Source organism: Balaenoptera borealis (genome assembly GCF_965194805.1).
Source record: "Balaenoptera borealis genome assembly, chromosome: 12".
In the NCBI taxonomy this organism is placed as follows: domain Eukaryota; kingdom Metazoa; phylum Chordata; class Mammalia; order Artiodactyla; family Balaenopteridae; genus Balaenoptera; species Balaenoptera borealis.
The window spans coordinates 40,090,214-40,104,876 of NC_138869.1; the positions used below are offsets into that span (position 1 = coordinate 40,090,214).

At 52.1% G+C, this 14,663-nt stretch overlaps 2 protein-coding genes and 1 long non-coding RNA gene across 7 annotated transcripts in view; 2 read left to right on the forward strand and 1 right to left on the reverse strand.

Moving 5' to 3' along the window:
• The window catches only part of LOC309608391, a 15,768-nt gene extending 10,030 nt beyond the window's left edge, over nucleotides 1-5,738 (forward strand). The window contains exons 4-6 of one of the 3 annotated variants that reach the window (XR_014232857.1): nucleotides 1,982-2,118; nucleotides 4,372-4,475; nucleotides 5,614-5,738. This is a non-coding gene — a long non-coding RNA (uncharacterized lncRNA). Of the gene's footprint in view, nucleotides 1-1,981; nucleotides 2,119-4,371; nucleotides 4,507-5,613 lie in introns of all 3 variants that reach the window. The other 2 variants (XR_014232859.1, XR_014232858.1) reach the window with 2 other exon arrangements.
• The window catches only part of ITIH1 (inter-alpha-trypsin inhibitor heavy chain 1), a 13,458-nt gene extending 5,222 nt beyond the window's left edge, over nucleotides 1-8,236 (reverse strand). The window contains exons 1-13 of one of the 2 annotated variants that reach the window (XM_082348153.1): nucleotides 8,034-8,236; nucleotides 7,752-7,796; nucleotides 7,365-7,531; nucleotides 6,834-6,938; nucleotides 6,348-6,510; nucleotides 5,680-5,793; nucleotides 4,335-4,460; nucleotides 4,134-4,250; nucleotides 3,260-3,428; nucleotides 3,046-3,171; nucleotides 1,919-2,100; nucleotides 1,481-1,666; nucleotides 300-439 (exon numbers count right to left, since the gene is read on the reverse strand). In XM_082348153.1, the coding sequence (XP_082204279.1) occupies nucleotides 300-439; nucleotides 1,481-1,666; nucleotides 1,919-2,100; nucleotides 3,046-3,171; nucleotides 3,260-3,428; nucleotides 4,134-4,250; nucleotides 4,335-4,460; nucleotides 5,680-5,793; nucleotides 6,348-6,510; nucleotides 6,834-6,938; nucleotides 7,365-7,531; nucleotides 7,752-7,796; nucleotides 8,034-8,225 (1,832 nt within the window). In that variant the 5' untranslated portion in view covers nucleotides 8,226-8,236. The remainder of the gene's footprint in view (nucleotides 1-299; nucleotides 440-1,480; nucleotides 1,667-1,918; nucleotides 2,101-3,045; nucleotides 3,172-3,259; nucleotides 3,429-4,133; nucleotides 4,251-4,334; nucleotides 4,461-5,679; nucleotides 5,794-6,347; nucleotides 6,511-6,833; nucleotides 6,939-7,364; nucleotides 7,532-7,751; nucleotides 7,797-8,033) is intronic. The other variant, XM_082348154.1, reaches the window with a different exon arrangement.
• NEK4 (NIMA related kinase 4) overlaps nucleotides 6,436-14,663 on the forward strand; it is a 53,240-nt gene continuing 45,012 nt past the window's right edge. For both annotated transcript variants that reach the window (XM_082348194.1, XM_082348192.1), the window contains exons 1-2: nucleotides 6,436-6,549; nucleotides 10,869-10,987. The gene's annotated coding sequence lies outside the window, so the exon portion shown is untranslated. The remainder of the gene's footprint in view (nucleotides 6,550-10,868; nucleotides 10,988-14,663) is intronic.

Genomic DNA, 14,663 nt, shown 5'->3' on the forward strand with positions numbered 1-14,663 from the left:
CGTTGTGAGGATTAAATGAGTGTGTCTGGACACAGCAGCCCCGCAGTAAAGGGAAGCCTCCCCCTCAGCGGCTCAGTGGGGGCAAAAGGGGCTGCCCTGTGCCTCCAGCGGGCCCTGACCACACTACTGACTGCCTGGTTGATATTAACTCAGGAAGCAAAGGCAGAGGCCAGTAAATCTGACCTGCTTGCAACCTCCAAGGCCTAGAACCGCCCCTCCATAGTCCAAAGGCCCAGGGCGTGGGGGTGCTCTGGGGTGGTCGTGCCCCTCCACCCCCCAGGCAGTCGCCGGGCTGGTACCGCTTGGCCAGCAGCTCCTGGATGGTGAGGTAGGCCCACAGGCGTTCGACGTGGTTCTCCAGCATGTGGCCCCGCTCTCGGAGCAGTTTCTTCATCTCTTCCTCGTCCACCAGGCAGGTCGTCTTGAATTCTTGGCCCTCCTGAGGGAGGCGAGGGAGAGAGAGGCTGTGCGCCATGAGGGGCTCTGGGGGAGCCCGATGTTGTCTGGTCTCTGCAGCTCCGTTCTGAGCATCCTACCCCCTGCCTTTCCTGAGCCTGCTCTCCTCATCCTCTTCCATCCGTTCCTTCCACAAAAGTTGCTAAGCACACTCTGTGAGCCAAGTTGGGCCAGGCCCTGGGCATCCCAGGGATGGAGGATCAGGCCCTGCCCTCATGGAGTTACTCTCTCTGGGGGATGCCAGCAGGCAACCAGCCAATCCACCACGTAGCTGTTCCCACCACGCCTCGCTCCTCCGGGTGCCCACCGCGGCCCCGTGCACCATTCAGCTTGCCACAGCTCACAAATGCGCCTTCTCTCCCCATCTACAGTAATGCGGGCACCTCTTCCCAAGCGCATCCCATGAACCAGGCACTGCATAAGCCTATTACGTGGATTATTTCATTTACTCCACACAACTCTCCAGTACATTGTTACTCCCACGGTACAGAAAGGCCTAGAGAACTGGACCCATTTGATCAACGTCACCCAGCTGCAGCCAGGGTCTAGCTCAGCTTTCCTCACTCGAAGCCGGAGTCCTGAACCCTCAACTACACTGCACGGCTAGAGTCCAGGTCTCCGTGACACCCCCACACACACACACACACTGCAGTGTGCACACACACACAGGCCCTGCACCACGGTGCAAAGCTGCATGTGCAGTAGGTGCTCAGGAAATAGTTGTCACTTGAGAAGAAAGAGGCTGGCCTCTCACCCTCTCACGCTTTGGGAGGAATGATGTGAGGCATAACAGGTGGACCAGTTGGATACAAGGGACTACAGCTAATCAAGGCCATGTTGACCCCACTCTAGCCTGCCCTCAGGATGCCTTCATTGGAAGAATGCTCAGCCCTGGGGTGTGTGTGGCCTGCTGGGGTGAGGCACTGCTCTGGGGAAAGAGAGGCTGCTGGGGGCACAGGGGTGGGGAGCGGCGTAGGTTTGGAGTCTCTGGGTGCCTCTCCACCCTCCGCAGCCCTCTGTTTACCCCATAGGCTTGCACGTCCGCCTTGAAGCTGCTCAGTTTGTGGTCAGCGATGCGCCCGGCCACTATGATCTCCGAGCCTTCGTAGTACTGTTTATGGTGGTGCTGGGTCAGGGCCGAGACGGCATCCCCGGGGTACTGCAACTCCACATCCCTCAGCAGAGGGTTGGCTACCTGCTCGTAGAAACCCTGTGGGGATGGGGGGTGCAGAGCTGGTGGGTCGTCCTAGGCATCCAACAGGAAACCCACTCACAAAGTGGGGTGTCGGGATCCCTACTTTACAGAAGGAATTGCAGGCTCAGGGCTTAAGTAACTGGTTCGAAGTCACACAGCTAATTCGAACCCCACACCAGAGCTTTATCTGCTCTGGGCTGATGGGTACGTGGCTGCCAAGGCCATGCTCCCCATGACATGACTTTGGGAGCAGGGGGAGGAGGAGACCTGCAGCTGCTGGGTGGCATCATGGTCCTCGTAGATTCTCTGGACACGTCCGTTGTTCTCCAGGGACATGACCTCCAGGAATTTCAAGTCCACGTCATGGCCGAAGCCCAAGTTGTAGAGTGGGAACTTGCCCCTGATGGCATCTCGGACATTCTTGAGGATTTGGGCACGATCCGTCACCCCTGCAGCCACACAGCCAGGTAGGGATGGGATGCTGGCTCACAGGTGTGTGGGGCACGAGGGGACTTTGGGGCACCCTCCCTGGGGGCCAAGACTCCCATCTCAGACCATCTCCAGTCCCCACTGGCATCTTGAGGCAACGCCTCTTGCTGGCTCACCTGGGTGACTGCAAAAGCTGCTCACAGAGCTCCTCGAAGACTTTGCCCATCTACATGGATCCATCATGAGCAGATCTGATTCTGCTCTAAACCCATGGCTCCTCGCATGGCCTGTGAGGTCCTGCTGACCTTTCCACCCTGTTTCACCTACTCTGCATATGCCTACACTTCCCAGGCAGGCCCTGCCAGTGCACAAACCTTGTTTTGCTCAAGCTGCCCCTTCTGCCAGGGATCCCTTCCTGCTTCTCCTCCCCTCCTTCCAGATTGGGCTCAGGGGTCACTTCCTCCAAGAGGCCTTCTGAGACCCTGCCTGAGCCAGGTGCCCCTTGTCTGTGCTCCTTTGGCCTTCTGGCACCCTGTTCCTTCAGGGCCCTTGACAGAGCATCTGCTCCTGGGTCTGTCTCCCCCAGTGGACCCTGGGCTCCTGAAGGGCAAAGACGTGTCTTGTTCTCTTAGTGTCTCCCCTTGGTCCCTAGTCCTGTGCTTGGCACTCAGTCAGTGCTGAATCCGTAGTTCATTAAACTCAGCCTAGGGTCCTGCCCATCCTCCTGGGCCCTGTGCAACCCCGTGTCATGCAGAAACTTCCCCAGCTTCCCAACTCAGGACAGAACACCTTGGAGCTCCTGCAGACTTTGTGGTCTGAACTCTGCTTTTAAACCAGTGCTTGGCTTTGCCCTTAGCCTTTCTGCCCCCGACAGCATCCCCATTGGTTGTATTTCCAAGTTCAGCTTGAATGCCTTTGGTAATGAAGAGATCACCACCTCCCAAGGTAGCGCTCGGGGCATTTACCCTCTGTGGGCTCGCCATCTGTCAGCATGATGAGAATAGAGGCGTGGTTGCTGAGTTCTGGGAGGCTTCCGTGAGCTTTGTTCAAAATCTCAATTCCCTGGAGCAAACCTCCATTCAGGTTTGTAGCTGCAAAAAAGAGAAAGCAGATCAGTGTATGCCCTGAATCTGAGGGGACAGAGGTGACGTCAAGGCGGCCCCAGACCCCTGCCCTTACACCCGGCCAGAGAGAAGTGCTGCACAAAGTTCCGAGCTGCGTCCAGATTGGCGGCAGATGCCTGCACCAGCGAGCCCCTCCAGGACTGCACTGCAGACCCAAAGAGAACCAGGTCGAAGTAGTCCCCTGGCCGCAAGTCCCCCAGGATTTTAAGGAGCGCCTCCTTGGTCTGTAAGGACAGGACAGTCAGTGGAGGGGCAGGGCCCCAGGATAGTGCTTTCTGTCATCTCCAGATACCCAGTTGAGAGGTCCACAGGGTAGAGGTACATGGTGGGCAAGCAGAAGGGGATGGACAGGACAGCCAGGTGGCGCCAGGAGAGGAGCAGCCTACTGAGCTCTGGGATGTCTTGAGGGGGATGGAGAAGGCAAAGGGGCCCAGTATGGGGAGGGGAAATGACCAGGAGTTCAAGGGCGTCAGGATTAAGACAGAGGACCCCAGGGGGCTGAGTCCCTAAAACTCTGATTGTCCAGCCATGCTTTCACTGCGCTATGGACAGGACACCCAGAGCACTGTGGGAGTGGGCTGTGCCCTGCTGCAGGCCATCTCCCGGGACCACTGTAATCATCCCTGCACGCCTAGGGTACAGGTCTCATCTTCCAAGCATCCCCCATTGGTAAACCCCACAACCCTATGGGCACTGCATTTTACTCCCATTTTTGCCGTTGAGGAGAAGTGAATGCACTTGCCCACGGTTGCACAGTGAGAAAGTGGCTGATTCCAGAGCCCCTGACCACTGGGATATCCTGTTAAATTACCCTGCCTCTGACCAGGAGCAGAAGTCCCAAACACAGACTCTGGAGGCAAAACCAGGGTGGGATGGGTGATGGGGCTAAAGAAGCTCCTGCTGGCTAACTGTTTAGAGCCACAGTTTACCTGCTTCACTTTCTGGCCTTCCATGGAGGAGCTGATGTCAATCACAAAAACCACATTCTTGTTCAGGTTTGTCAGGTTTTGGGGAGCAAAGAAGTGGGCAAAGTGGTTATCGGCGACCTGAAACACAAAGGGACAAGTGAGGCCTCTCTCTCAAGCACCCTGCCCACCCTCTGAGTCTTGGGCAAGAAGTTTCCAGCTCACCAGGAGGTCACAGGCCTTGTCCCTATTGACATCGTAGGTCACCTTGAAGTCCCCATTCAGCAAGGTCGTAGAGCATGTGGGGCAGGATTGCTGCTGGCCCACCGTGGGACGGAAAAGCACATGACCCTGGAACCATTGAAGGTGTGAGGCATTACTGGTTTGCAGCGACAGCGTAAGATGTGTGTGTGTGTGTGTGTGTGTGTGTGTGTGTGTGTGTGTGTGTGTGGTGCACAGGCATAGGAATGAGTCTAGTGGGCCCCTCGCCCTGCTGTTGAGAGTACACACCTGTGGGTGGTAGGAGAGAAGACCTGTTTCTTTGCTCACATGCTTCTGAATCATTGGGATTTTCTATAAGTATCATCACTTTGGATACACAATAAAAACAGAATAATAGCAGCATGAGAAGCATCGGTCAACTCACACTGTCTAGTGAAAAAAGCAACACTGTGCTTGAAAATGAAACCTGCCTGGATAGACAAAGAGAAGGAAGAGCCCAGAGTGGGAGCTGTGGTCTGTTTGGACTTGGTGCTGGTGTTCAGGGAAATTGGGGGTGGTTTGTACCCGACACATTTCTACACTTCTGTTCTTTCCACATTTTCTTTAAAGATGCTTTTATTTTTACTTTTTGTTTGTTTGTTATAAAAGTAAAATATGCTCATTAAAAAAAAATTTGAAAAGAATTATTAGGAAGACAAAGACCATCCCCTTGGTCCCCTACTGAAAGCAAGCATGTTTGCTAACACTCTGGGGTATCATATTTTGTTTCAAAGGAACCCCTTCAAAACTGTAGGAAACATTTCTTTTAAGTGAATTGTTACGGAGTCACTACCAACGGTGGGTGGGGAATAAACAGTTTGCTCCTGGCTCCAGTTGAGGGCAAGTTAGGAAGCAGGGGACTAGCTGGGTATCACCCACTCATATGCCACACTCCTCAGGACCTGGGGTAGGGGCAAGCAGGGGGCTTCTGGGATTCCCACAGATGGGTGGGAAGTGACAAGTGGCAAGTGGCTTGGTAGGCCAAAGGCCTTTCCAAACTTCATCATGTTTCCAAGAACACTGGGGCTTGGAGTCCTGAGGTTTGCACATGTGCCCTATATTTCCATGAATGCTTTCCCGTTGGGATGAGACAGGCAAAGAGGAAACTGAGGCTTAAGCAAGCCAGCAACTCACCCCAGACCAGGCAGCCGTTGTAGGCGCCCTCCCCAGCCTCAGCACACAGGCTTTTGCCAAGCGGTTCTGAGAATCAGGAGTGCTAAGTTCCCCTCTCTCTCTCCCTTAGGGTGGCCTGCAGCCCTTGTGTGCAGCCATGCTGAGAAGTCTCTGAGGGCTCAGCCATCCCACGCACCTCTTTCCCTGAGAAGGACTTCTTGATGAGCTGGGCGGCCAGTTCCTTGCGGAGGAAGGAGGCCTGGGCATCCAGCTTGCTGATCCCCCGGGGCTCAAAGATGTCCACGTCGATCTGTGGCATTGAAGCAGTTCCTGTACCAAGGCTCCCATTTGGGAGCCATCATCAAGTCTCAGCCAAGAGCCAACGTATATCCTGACCACCTACTGTGTGCAGCACCCACCCAGCTCTCAGCACAGGGCCTGGTTGTAGGCACTCCAAACATATTGGCCAAATGAAAGTGTGCATGCCTGAGCCCCTCAACTCGGCCACCACTAAGGTGCCAGTAACAATTACAGCCCCTCAGGCTGCCCAGGACTTCCTGGTTTACAAACTCCCTGGACATTCAATATCTCTCATATCCTTGCGGCAGTTCTGGGACATGCAAAACCCCCATTTGACAGATGAGCAAGCCAAGGCTCAGAAGGAGGAGGAAGTTGGAGGGTTCGGGGAGCCCCCTGCCCACGAAGAGCCATCAGAGCCCACCCTGAGGAGTCAGTCCCCTCCCTGTGTGCTCAGGCCCAGGGCTGCACACGGTGGGTGCCGAACCAACGCTCAGAGCTGCGGAGAGGGAGGCAGGAGCCCAGCTCCTGAGACCTTGCCCCTGCACGTGGCCACCAGCGATCTACCTCAAAATGCTGCACCAGCTGCTTGGGCTTGACCTTGATGACAATGTCATACTGCATAAGCTTTCGCTTCAGCACCTCCTCGTAGGTCAGCCGGAACGTGGCCTTGCTCCGGGGACCAATGGTGACCTGGATGGCAAACTGCTCCATCGTTCTCCCCGAGGCCCTGGATGTGCCACCAGTGGCAACAACAAACAGACAAATGGTAAGTGATATGGAGGTCCTTGTCACCTAAAACATGGCCCTCAGAGTCAGTTTCTCTTATTTTCGTACTGCTCCCAGCTTTCCTTGACCCTCACCCTTGTCTTAGCTGGCTGGCCAGGGTCAGGGCCCCACTTCTCCAGAGGCCTCGTCCAGTGCACCTGTGCCAGCAGTGGATTTGGGCAGTTTGCTCCCTTCCCATCAGCCTGGGCTGCCCTCCACCCAAGGCATCCATCCTGGCAGGGGAGGGCAGCACCAGGGATTGGGCCAGCAGGGCCCAGAACTCACCTGACAAGGCCGGCGTTCTCTCCTGAGGTGGCCGCTTTCCGGTACTGCTTCCATGCGGTCACTTTGTCCTTTATGTCCCCGAGGAATGCATTTTCCCCTGCTGTGCTACAGGGAGGAAGACGCCCTCAGGGAGGTGCCCCTCCCCGACCACACAGGGCCTTCATATTGGAGGTGCTCCCAGCCCAGGCACTAAGGAGGCCCTGTCCAGGTGAGCACTTGTGAGAGGGCATCTCCTGCCGGCCTCCCGCTGCCCCCAGAGCTGCTCAGGGAGGTGGGCAGCCACGGCCACAGAGTCCAGCAAGAAACCGTGGGTGCCAGCCTGTGCTCCTTGGGCCCTAGGCTGAAAACACACTGTCAGAGGCTCTAGTTTGCTCTCTAAGATGGGAGCCCAGAGCAGACCTAAAGGACTTTTCAGTCCTTCAGAGCTGGGGCCGGCCTGTGGCCCTTGGGGACGAGGGGATGGGCTGCACTGTTGGGCCACTCAGAGCCATGGTTTCGGGCTGGGCCTGGTGAAGCAGACGGGGCACGCACATGGCAAAGTCGCTGATGAAGGCTGTCCTGGGGATTTCCACATCGAAGGCCACTTCCTTGGCTTCGTCGGCGTTGTTGACCACTTGGCTGGTGATGACACAGTGGGCAAAGCGAGAGGTGACTTTGCAGTTGACTTTCAAACTCCGGATGACCACGCCATCGACAGCCTAAAGTGGGACGTGCGGGAGGTGGCTGGGATGGGGGCTCAGCCAGGGGAGACCTCAGCACCCATCTCTGACACAGGTGCTGTTCTCTATGCCTGAGGCCATGCCGTGGGGCCTGAGGGGGGTGGGCGAGCCCCCATTTGGAGGAGACGGGAGTCCCTCTGCCCAGGGGCACACCTCGAAGCCCAGGGGAAACAGACTGTAATAAAGGCCCACCACAGACCCCTTTGCTGAGATCCTCACTCACTGTGTCCAAAGCCGGTCGCTTCTGTAAAACAAAACCAGGACAAGTGTGAGTGAGAGCACTCAGGGGACCAGGGCCTATCTGTTAAGGGACGGGAATGGGATACAGCCTGTGTCCTTGACGCCTTGGCCTCACCTCCCCCATGCTGCTGGGAGGTCCTCTCCATTCAGAGGATGTCGAGGTGGGTGGGGAGAGCCCCGGTCTCTGGAGCCCCTTCCAGGCTCAGCTGCCTGTTTCTGGCCCAGGGGTTTACCCACATACCTTGCCGCCTTTGGGACTGCGTGTGGGTGAACCCTGAGCGGGCATGGCCTGCAGGGCGAGCAGGGACGCCAGGCACACACAGAGCAGCCCCCGAAGCCCCATCGTGCCGTGCATGGTCTCAAGGCTCCTGCTGCCTGTCACTTCGCTCAGACCATTAATCAATAAAATGCTGGATAAACATGGATTAAACATTAGACAAGGTGAAGGCAAATATTACAATTTGGGGGATGAAAAATAGACAGTGAAAGCTTTCTCCTTAGGGGGATTCCCAGCTGTGCAAACTCCTGACCAGACTCAGACTGTGCCCCTTGGTTAGAGCTACACTCAGCCGGCGTGAATTGTGAAGACCCAGACAGCTCATTTAATCCGGGCTCCGTGGCACAGGGCCAGCACCAGTGATACTGCGGCAGGCATCAAGAAGCCACAGTTAAAAATGGATTTCTCAACTTCGTTAGGTGTTTCTTTCAAAATTCTTTAAGCATCAACAAACTTTTCAGACAGTCATACTTTGGCCAGGGAGGCAGATATGGTGGCTTAGAAAGGGTCTGCCCACGTCCTTGTTTCTGATGGCACCAACTCTAGCAGTTCTGCCAGAGGCAGTCTGGACAGTTCTGGGGATAGTAATGGGTGACACACCCTTTAGGCCAGTCAGCTTTGTAAAGAAGAGCAGAAGTAAGCCTCATCATTCCAGGATATAGTGGAGACAAAAGATGAATGCCATGCTTTCATGATGAAGGACAGACTACGAGCCATGCGTCGCTCTCAGCCTTTTATGATCTAATTTTATCCTCAGGGTGTCCCTGGGACGTTGGTCCCACAGCAAATGAAAGAGCAGGTATTCAAACCCAAATCTTTCAGACTCCAAAGCCCAAGCCTATCATGTAATGACAGAAATGTCCTCTGCATTATTAGGAAGAAAGAAGAAGCAGTCAAAGATCCAAGAGACCCATCTTGTAGCTGCAGTTTCTTAAGTTTTATGCACAAACCCTGTCTGTCGCCCACAAGCCACACACACTGGGAAGACGTGGCGCCTGGTCAACCCACTCCGTGGCCCTGGTTGGGATGGACTGGCTGCTGTGACCCTGATATGGTGAGGGGGCCCAGAGGCTTCTTTGATCTCTGTTTGCTTGTCCTGGACTTTGTCTCACAGAGCAGCTTCTGGGAAAGGGCTTATCGTCCCCAGGCCAGAATACCCTTCTTGCCTGTTTTCTGGCCTTTGCGGGAGATGAGATGGATCAACATGAAACTGTACATTAAGGGTTCTGTTGATTTTCTGCACCAGTGTCAACCAAGCCCTGTGTTGGGTTGGGTACAGTGCCAGGCACTAGGACACCACAGTGATGAAGCTCAAGTGCCTCCCTGTGTTCAGTGAGCTGATGCCTTGGGAAAAGCAGTCAGACAAGTCAAAGGAAGCCCAGTGAATCCCAAGAGTGGCCAGAGCTAAAGAGGAGCCTGAGGAAGCTGTAGAAATCTGGAAGGGGTGGAGCTCATCCCCTGCAGGGCCTTGGAGAAGCCTCCCAGAGGAGGTGCCTAGCAAATAGAGCGGCACTTGGGAAGGACGGGTGGGAAGGGGAGAAAGAGAAAAGCAGATGGGTAAGTGTGCAGCATGATTGGGGAAGGTGCAGGTGTCTGTGATGGGAGCAGCACCTGATGAAGAGGGTGGGGAAGGAGGCTGGGAAATGGCTTGGGACCAGCTGGCACAGGGGTCCCGTCTTTTGAGTAGGAAACAGTAACAATATTTTGAGCAGGTGCATGGCAAGATCAAGACTGGGCTGTTGGGAGACGGCTAGCTCCAAGCCTGTGCTGTAGAGGTGCTAGAAATGCACTTGTATTGCATGGCCGGGAGAAAGGGCGTGGGCACTGCTAACAGTGACTAGCACCTGGCCCACTTCTCAGCATCTTTTGTGCCCTAGTTCGCTTACTGCTTACAGCTACCCCCAGGAAATGGATACTGTTATTGTTCCCATGTGACAGATGAAGAAGATTGGTTGACTCGCCCTGTGGATGTGTGTGTGTGTGTGGAGGGGGAGGGGGATGTGTGGACAGGAAGCAGCTGAAGTTGCTAAAGATTGAGCCTGGGGGTTTGAGAGGGTGGCCGTGCTGCTGGTGCCTGTGGGACAGCATGTAGGCCCAGACCTGCTCAGACCCCTCGGTCTGATATATGCAAACTGAACTCATGACCTTCCTTGCCCCCCACCACCAGGCCTGGTCTTCTTCCTCTTGTTGTCCATCCCAGTGAAGGCCACCACCATCCATCCATGCATCCAAGCCAGAAAGCTGGGTGGCATCCTGGATGGCTCCCTCCCCTAAACTCTCAACCTCCTCCCCACCCCATCTCCAACCCTCTAAATATCTTTTTGGTCCATTCACTTTTCTCCAAATCCCCAGTCACCCCCGAGTCTACCACCCTCATCTCTCACCTAGATGGCTGCTCCCCTTACTTCCACTCTGCTCCCACAGTCTACCCTCTGGCAGCAGCCAGAGTCATTATTTTAAAAGGCTGATCTGCTCTAGGCCTTTCCCTGTCTAACATACTTCCAGGTCTTGAGTGGTCTGACCCCTGCTGACCTCCATCTCACCCAGCCCATGGCCCTTTGGGTCTCACAGCTTCAACTATAGATACTGTTTCCCGATCCATGCCACAACCAATCCACTTTTTGCTAGTATAACTTCCTTATTCCTGCTCCCTTCAGCCTATAAAAATCTTTCATTTCGTACAGCTCCTTGGAGCTCCTTTCTGTCAGCTAGATGGGATATGTTGCCCAATTCGTGAATCATTGAATGAAGCCGGTAAGATCTTTAAAATTTACTCAGTTGACATTTGTTTTTTAACAGATTTGGTGGCAGTGGTGGGATCCAAAGGAAACTTCTGAGGGCTTTGAGGACAAGAAACACAAGCACTGGTACCCTCAAATCCTCTGAGTTCTCTTTCTCGCCACTTCCAAAGGCCATGGGTAAGTTCCTCCTGGTACTGAGCTCCATTCTCTTTGTGTCAAACTTCTGATTTAATTGGCTTTCCAGTCCAGGGCAGGTCGGCTTGAGCTAGCAGATGGTTCCACCCAGAACCCAAGCCTCTAGCCCTTGGTTTCGTCCACTGTTCTTTATTTGATTGGAATCCCAGTCCATAGTCCCCTTTGTTGGTGGTCTTCTGGTTCAGTCCTTTCCCTAGTCCCCAGTTCCACATTGGGAATTGCTGGTGGTGCACACAAGGCCTTCTCTTGGCCAGGTTACTGTTAGTTTCTGTTAATGTGCACATGAGGTCAAGGCTGTTGCTAATAGGAATCTTGGAAGCCAAAAGCCACAAAACTGGTGGGCACAGGTGGAGCACTTAAAAGCTGTTAGAGCACTCACCACCTAACTCTAAGACCCTAGTAATTATAATAAATTGGTCTCGGAAAGGGTTAGGTCGACACTAGGTCACCTGCCGACTGCAAGAAAATTTCTGTGCAACAAGATCCACTGTAAAACACCACACAAACTCCAACCTGGCAGCACATCCCTCTCAGGTATTAATTTGGCTCCAAGAGACCCAAGACTTAGCTAAAGAAATGGGATTGAGTTTCAAATAATTGAGTGCGTCGCCTTCTGGCGCAACTGCTTATTTTATATCCAAGAACTGTGGTCCTGGAAGCTGTAAATATCTACAAAAATGGCAAAATCTTACAAAGACAATCTAGACTTACAATAGCTGTTATGAGAAAGGTTCCAGTTAGACAAGAGCATTTATTTAAGAAGTGCATTTGAAAGCAAGGGTTCCCAAATCAAACACACAGAATGGGACACCTATTTTAATTGGCATGCAGAAACCTCCAAAAGCCTTCAGAATTCCGTAATAGCTTCATTGAGAGATTCATTGCAAAAGGCTAATGAAAAATTAAAGACACACAGGCATCTAAAAGAAAAGACTATATGAGACTGATGCAACTCCTATTGCTCCCCGCTATCCTCCTTTACTTGAGTGCTCATTCTAGTAATCCTCTGTCTGAATTGTCTTTCCACTCTGAAGAGACTACAAGACCATAAACAAAAGTCCACCAAGTTAGTGGCCTTACAGATGTCCCCATATCTACCCTTAAAGGATGGCCCTGGTGTGGGCCCCTCCCAGTGTCGAAGGGCCTCCTGAGGGATTTTCTGGTAAACAGCTATTTTATTTCCTTAAGCAGCCTAGGGAAATTAAAATTAAAATTAATGGATAACCTTGAGAAATTCTGGTAGATATTGGAGCCTGAATATGGGATCCTGGGAAAACTGGTAAAGCCAGTGAAGAGTGAGAATTCTAACCAGTTTCAGCTCTCCTGAATCTCTGTCTGTAGTGCCCAGTCAAGAGGAGAATAAAACTTGATATTGTACCTACCTTTACTGTTTGTCCTGGCTGAAAATTAACAAGATTTTTTTGAAAGGACTTTTTTTTTTTCCCCCAAGGTAGCTCTTTGGCCAGAAATTGGCCAAATTGGAAGCTGATATTCAGAGCCTGGTAAGAATTTTTTTTTAGGCCTTCTCTAAGCTAAATGTACCCAGAGGGAAAGAAGAAAACAAACAAGCAAAAAAACCTTCTGAAGCCTTTGTGGAAGGATTTACTAAAACATTTCAAAGACATACAGCTCTAAATCTAGAACATAGGACTCTTTTTGATTTCCATCTTAGTTGAAGATCTTCTCCCTGATACAAAGAAGCAAATTGAGAAAAATGTAGTTGGATGGGTGGATCAATCTATAATGTCATTTAAGTCGCAACCTAATCCCCTGAGGTATTAAAAGCAACTGTCCTTACCTTACAAATCTTTGCAAAGCCAGAAATGCAGCTCCAGAAACAATTCAAAGTCCACCTGTCCTTTTTACCAACCCCCAAACCTCCCCTATTTATCTTAAAAGGCTTGTGAGTACGGTAAAAATTCTGGCCTTAGAAAACGAAAGTCCTTAGAGGAATTTGCAATTTTTCCCTGTGCCTTTGAGATGTAAATATTCTTACTTGGTCTTCTCCAGAATTCTTATCTAGGTCATCTCTTTGAAATGCAAACTTCAGAGAGATCATTCTTATCAGAAGGAAAACAAAAGGGGGAAAGGTTGTTTGGAACTTAGGCAAGTAAAAATCTTAAGTGTCTTCTCCACAAATATTAGTAAAAAGTTTTAGCCATCTGAGCAGGTAACCTTAACTTACTCCATCGGCCAAAACCAATTGGATCCAGCTTATTCTACAACTAGTGAATTTTGTAATTTTGTACCCAGTTCATGGCTAAAATTTTAGAACAAAAGCTATGAGCTCTTGGGACTTCCCTGGTGGCGCAGTGGTTAAGAATCCGCCTGCCAATGCAGGGGACACGGGTTCGAGCCCTGCTCTGGGAAGATCCCACATGCCGCGGAGCAACTAAGCCTGTGCACCACAACTACTGAGCCTGTGCTCTAGAGCCTGCGTGCCACAACTACTGAGCTCACATGCCACAACTACCGAAGCCCGCGCGCCTAGAGCCCATGCTCCGCAACAAGAAAAGCCACCGCAATTAGAAACCCACGCACCACAACAAAGAGTAGCCCCCGCTCGCCGCAACTAGAGAAAGCCCACACACAGAAACGAAGACCCAATGCAACCAAAAAAAAAAAAAAAAAAAGCTATGAGCTCTCTGTTTGCATCAATCTGTATTTTTATATGTGTCTACATACATATGCTGTAGATGTGTGGTATTTTCCTACATTAAGAAGGTATTGCCGAAATTAATTTGTAAAAAAATTCTATTTAATTGGCTTAAAGAAAATTAAGCACGTTGACTGAAGAAAAATGCACAACCTGGACCTTCGTTGCAGGCTTTCTCTAGTTGCGGCGAGCAGGGGTTACTCTTTGTTGTGGTGCGAGGGCTTCTCATTGCGGTGGCTTCTCTTGTTGAGGAGCACGGGCTCTAGGCACGCAGGCTTCAGTAGTTGTGGCGCGCAGGCTCAGTAGTTGTGGCGCACGGGCTTAAGTTGCTCCATGGCATCTGGGATCTTCTCAGACTAGGGATCAAACCCGTGTCCCCTGCATTGGCAGACGGATTCTTAACCACTGTGCCACCAGGGAAGTGCCTTGGTTTAAGATTTATTTGAGGAATCTTATTGAGGACCATAGCCTGGGAGACAGCCTCTCAGCTCTGAGGAACTGTTCTGAAGAGGTAAGGGAGGAGCCAGGATACATTGACATTTTCTGCTGGAAAAAAGACATGTAGTTGAACTGATCTCTGGTGGCCTCGGCCAGCAGCGGCTTGAAGCAGGATCTTGGTTCCCCAGCCAGAGATTGAAGTCAGGCCACAGCAGTGAAAGAGGTGAATCCTAGCCACTAGACCATGAGGGCCAGTGGCCAGTGACAAGGCCCTGGCCCACTGGCTTTGTAGAAATGAATTTCCACAAAGAGATGGAAAGTAGTGAAACAAGTAGTGTTTATTAGGAAGAAAAAGAGCACGTGTGAATAGACACGCATGGGCAGGCTCAGAGAGGGAGAGTCGTGCCCCCATGGTAGTTTGGGGCATTTCTTCCGGGTTTCCTCTGGTCAATCATCTTGCTTTGCCCAGCTCTGAGTCCATATTTGGTTTATCTCAGGATCCTCCCCTGTGTGCGTGCACATCTCTTAGCCAAGATGGAGTCTAGTAAAGAGGCCTATGGGTAG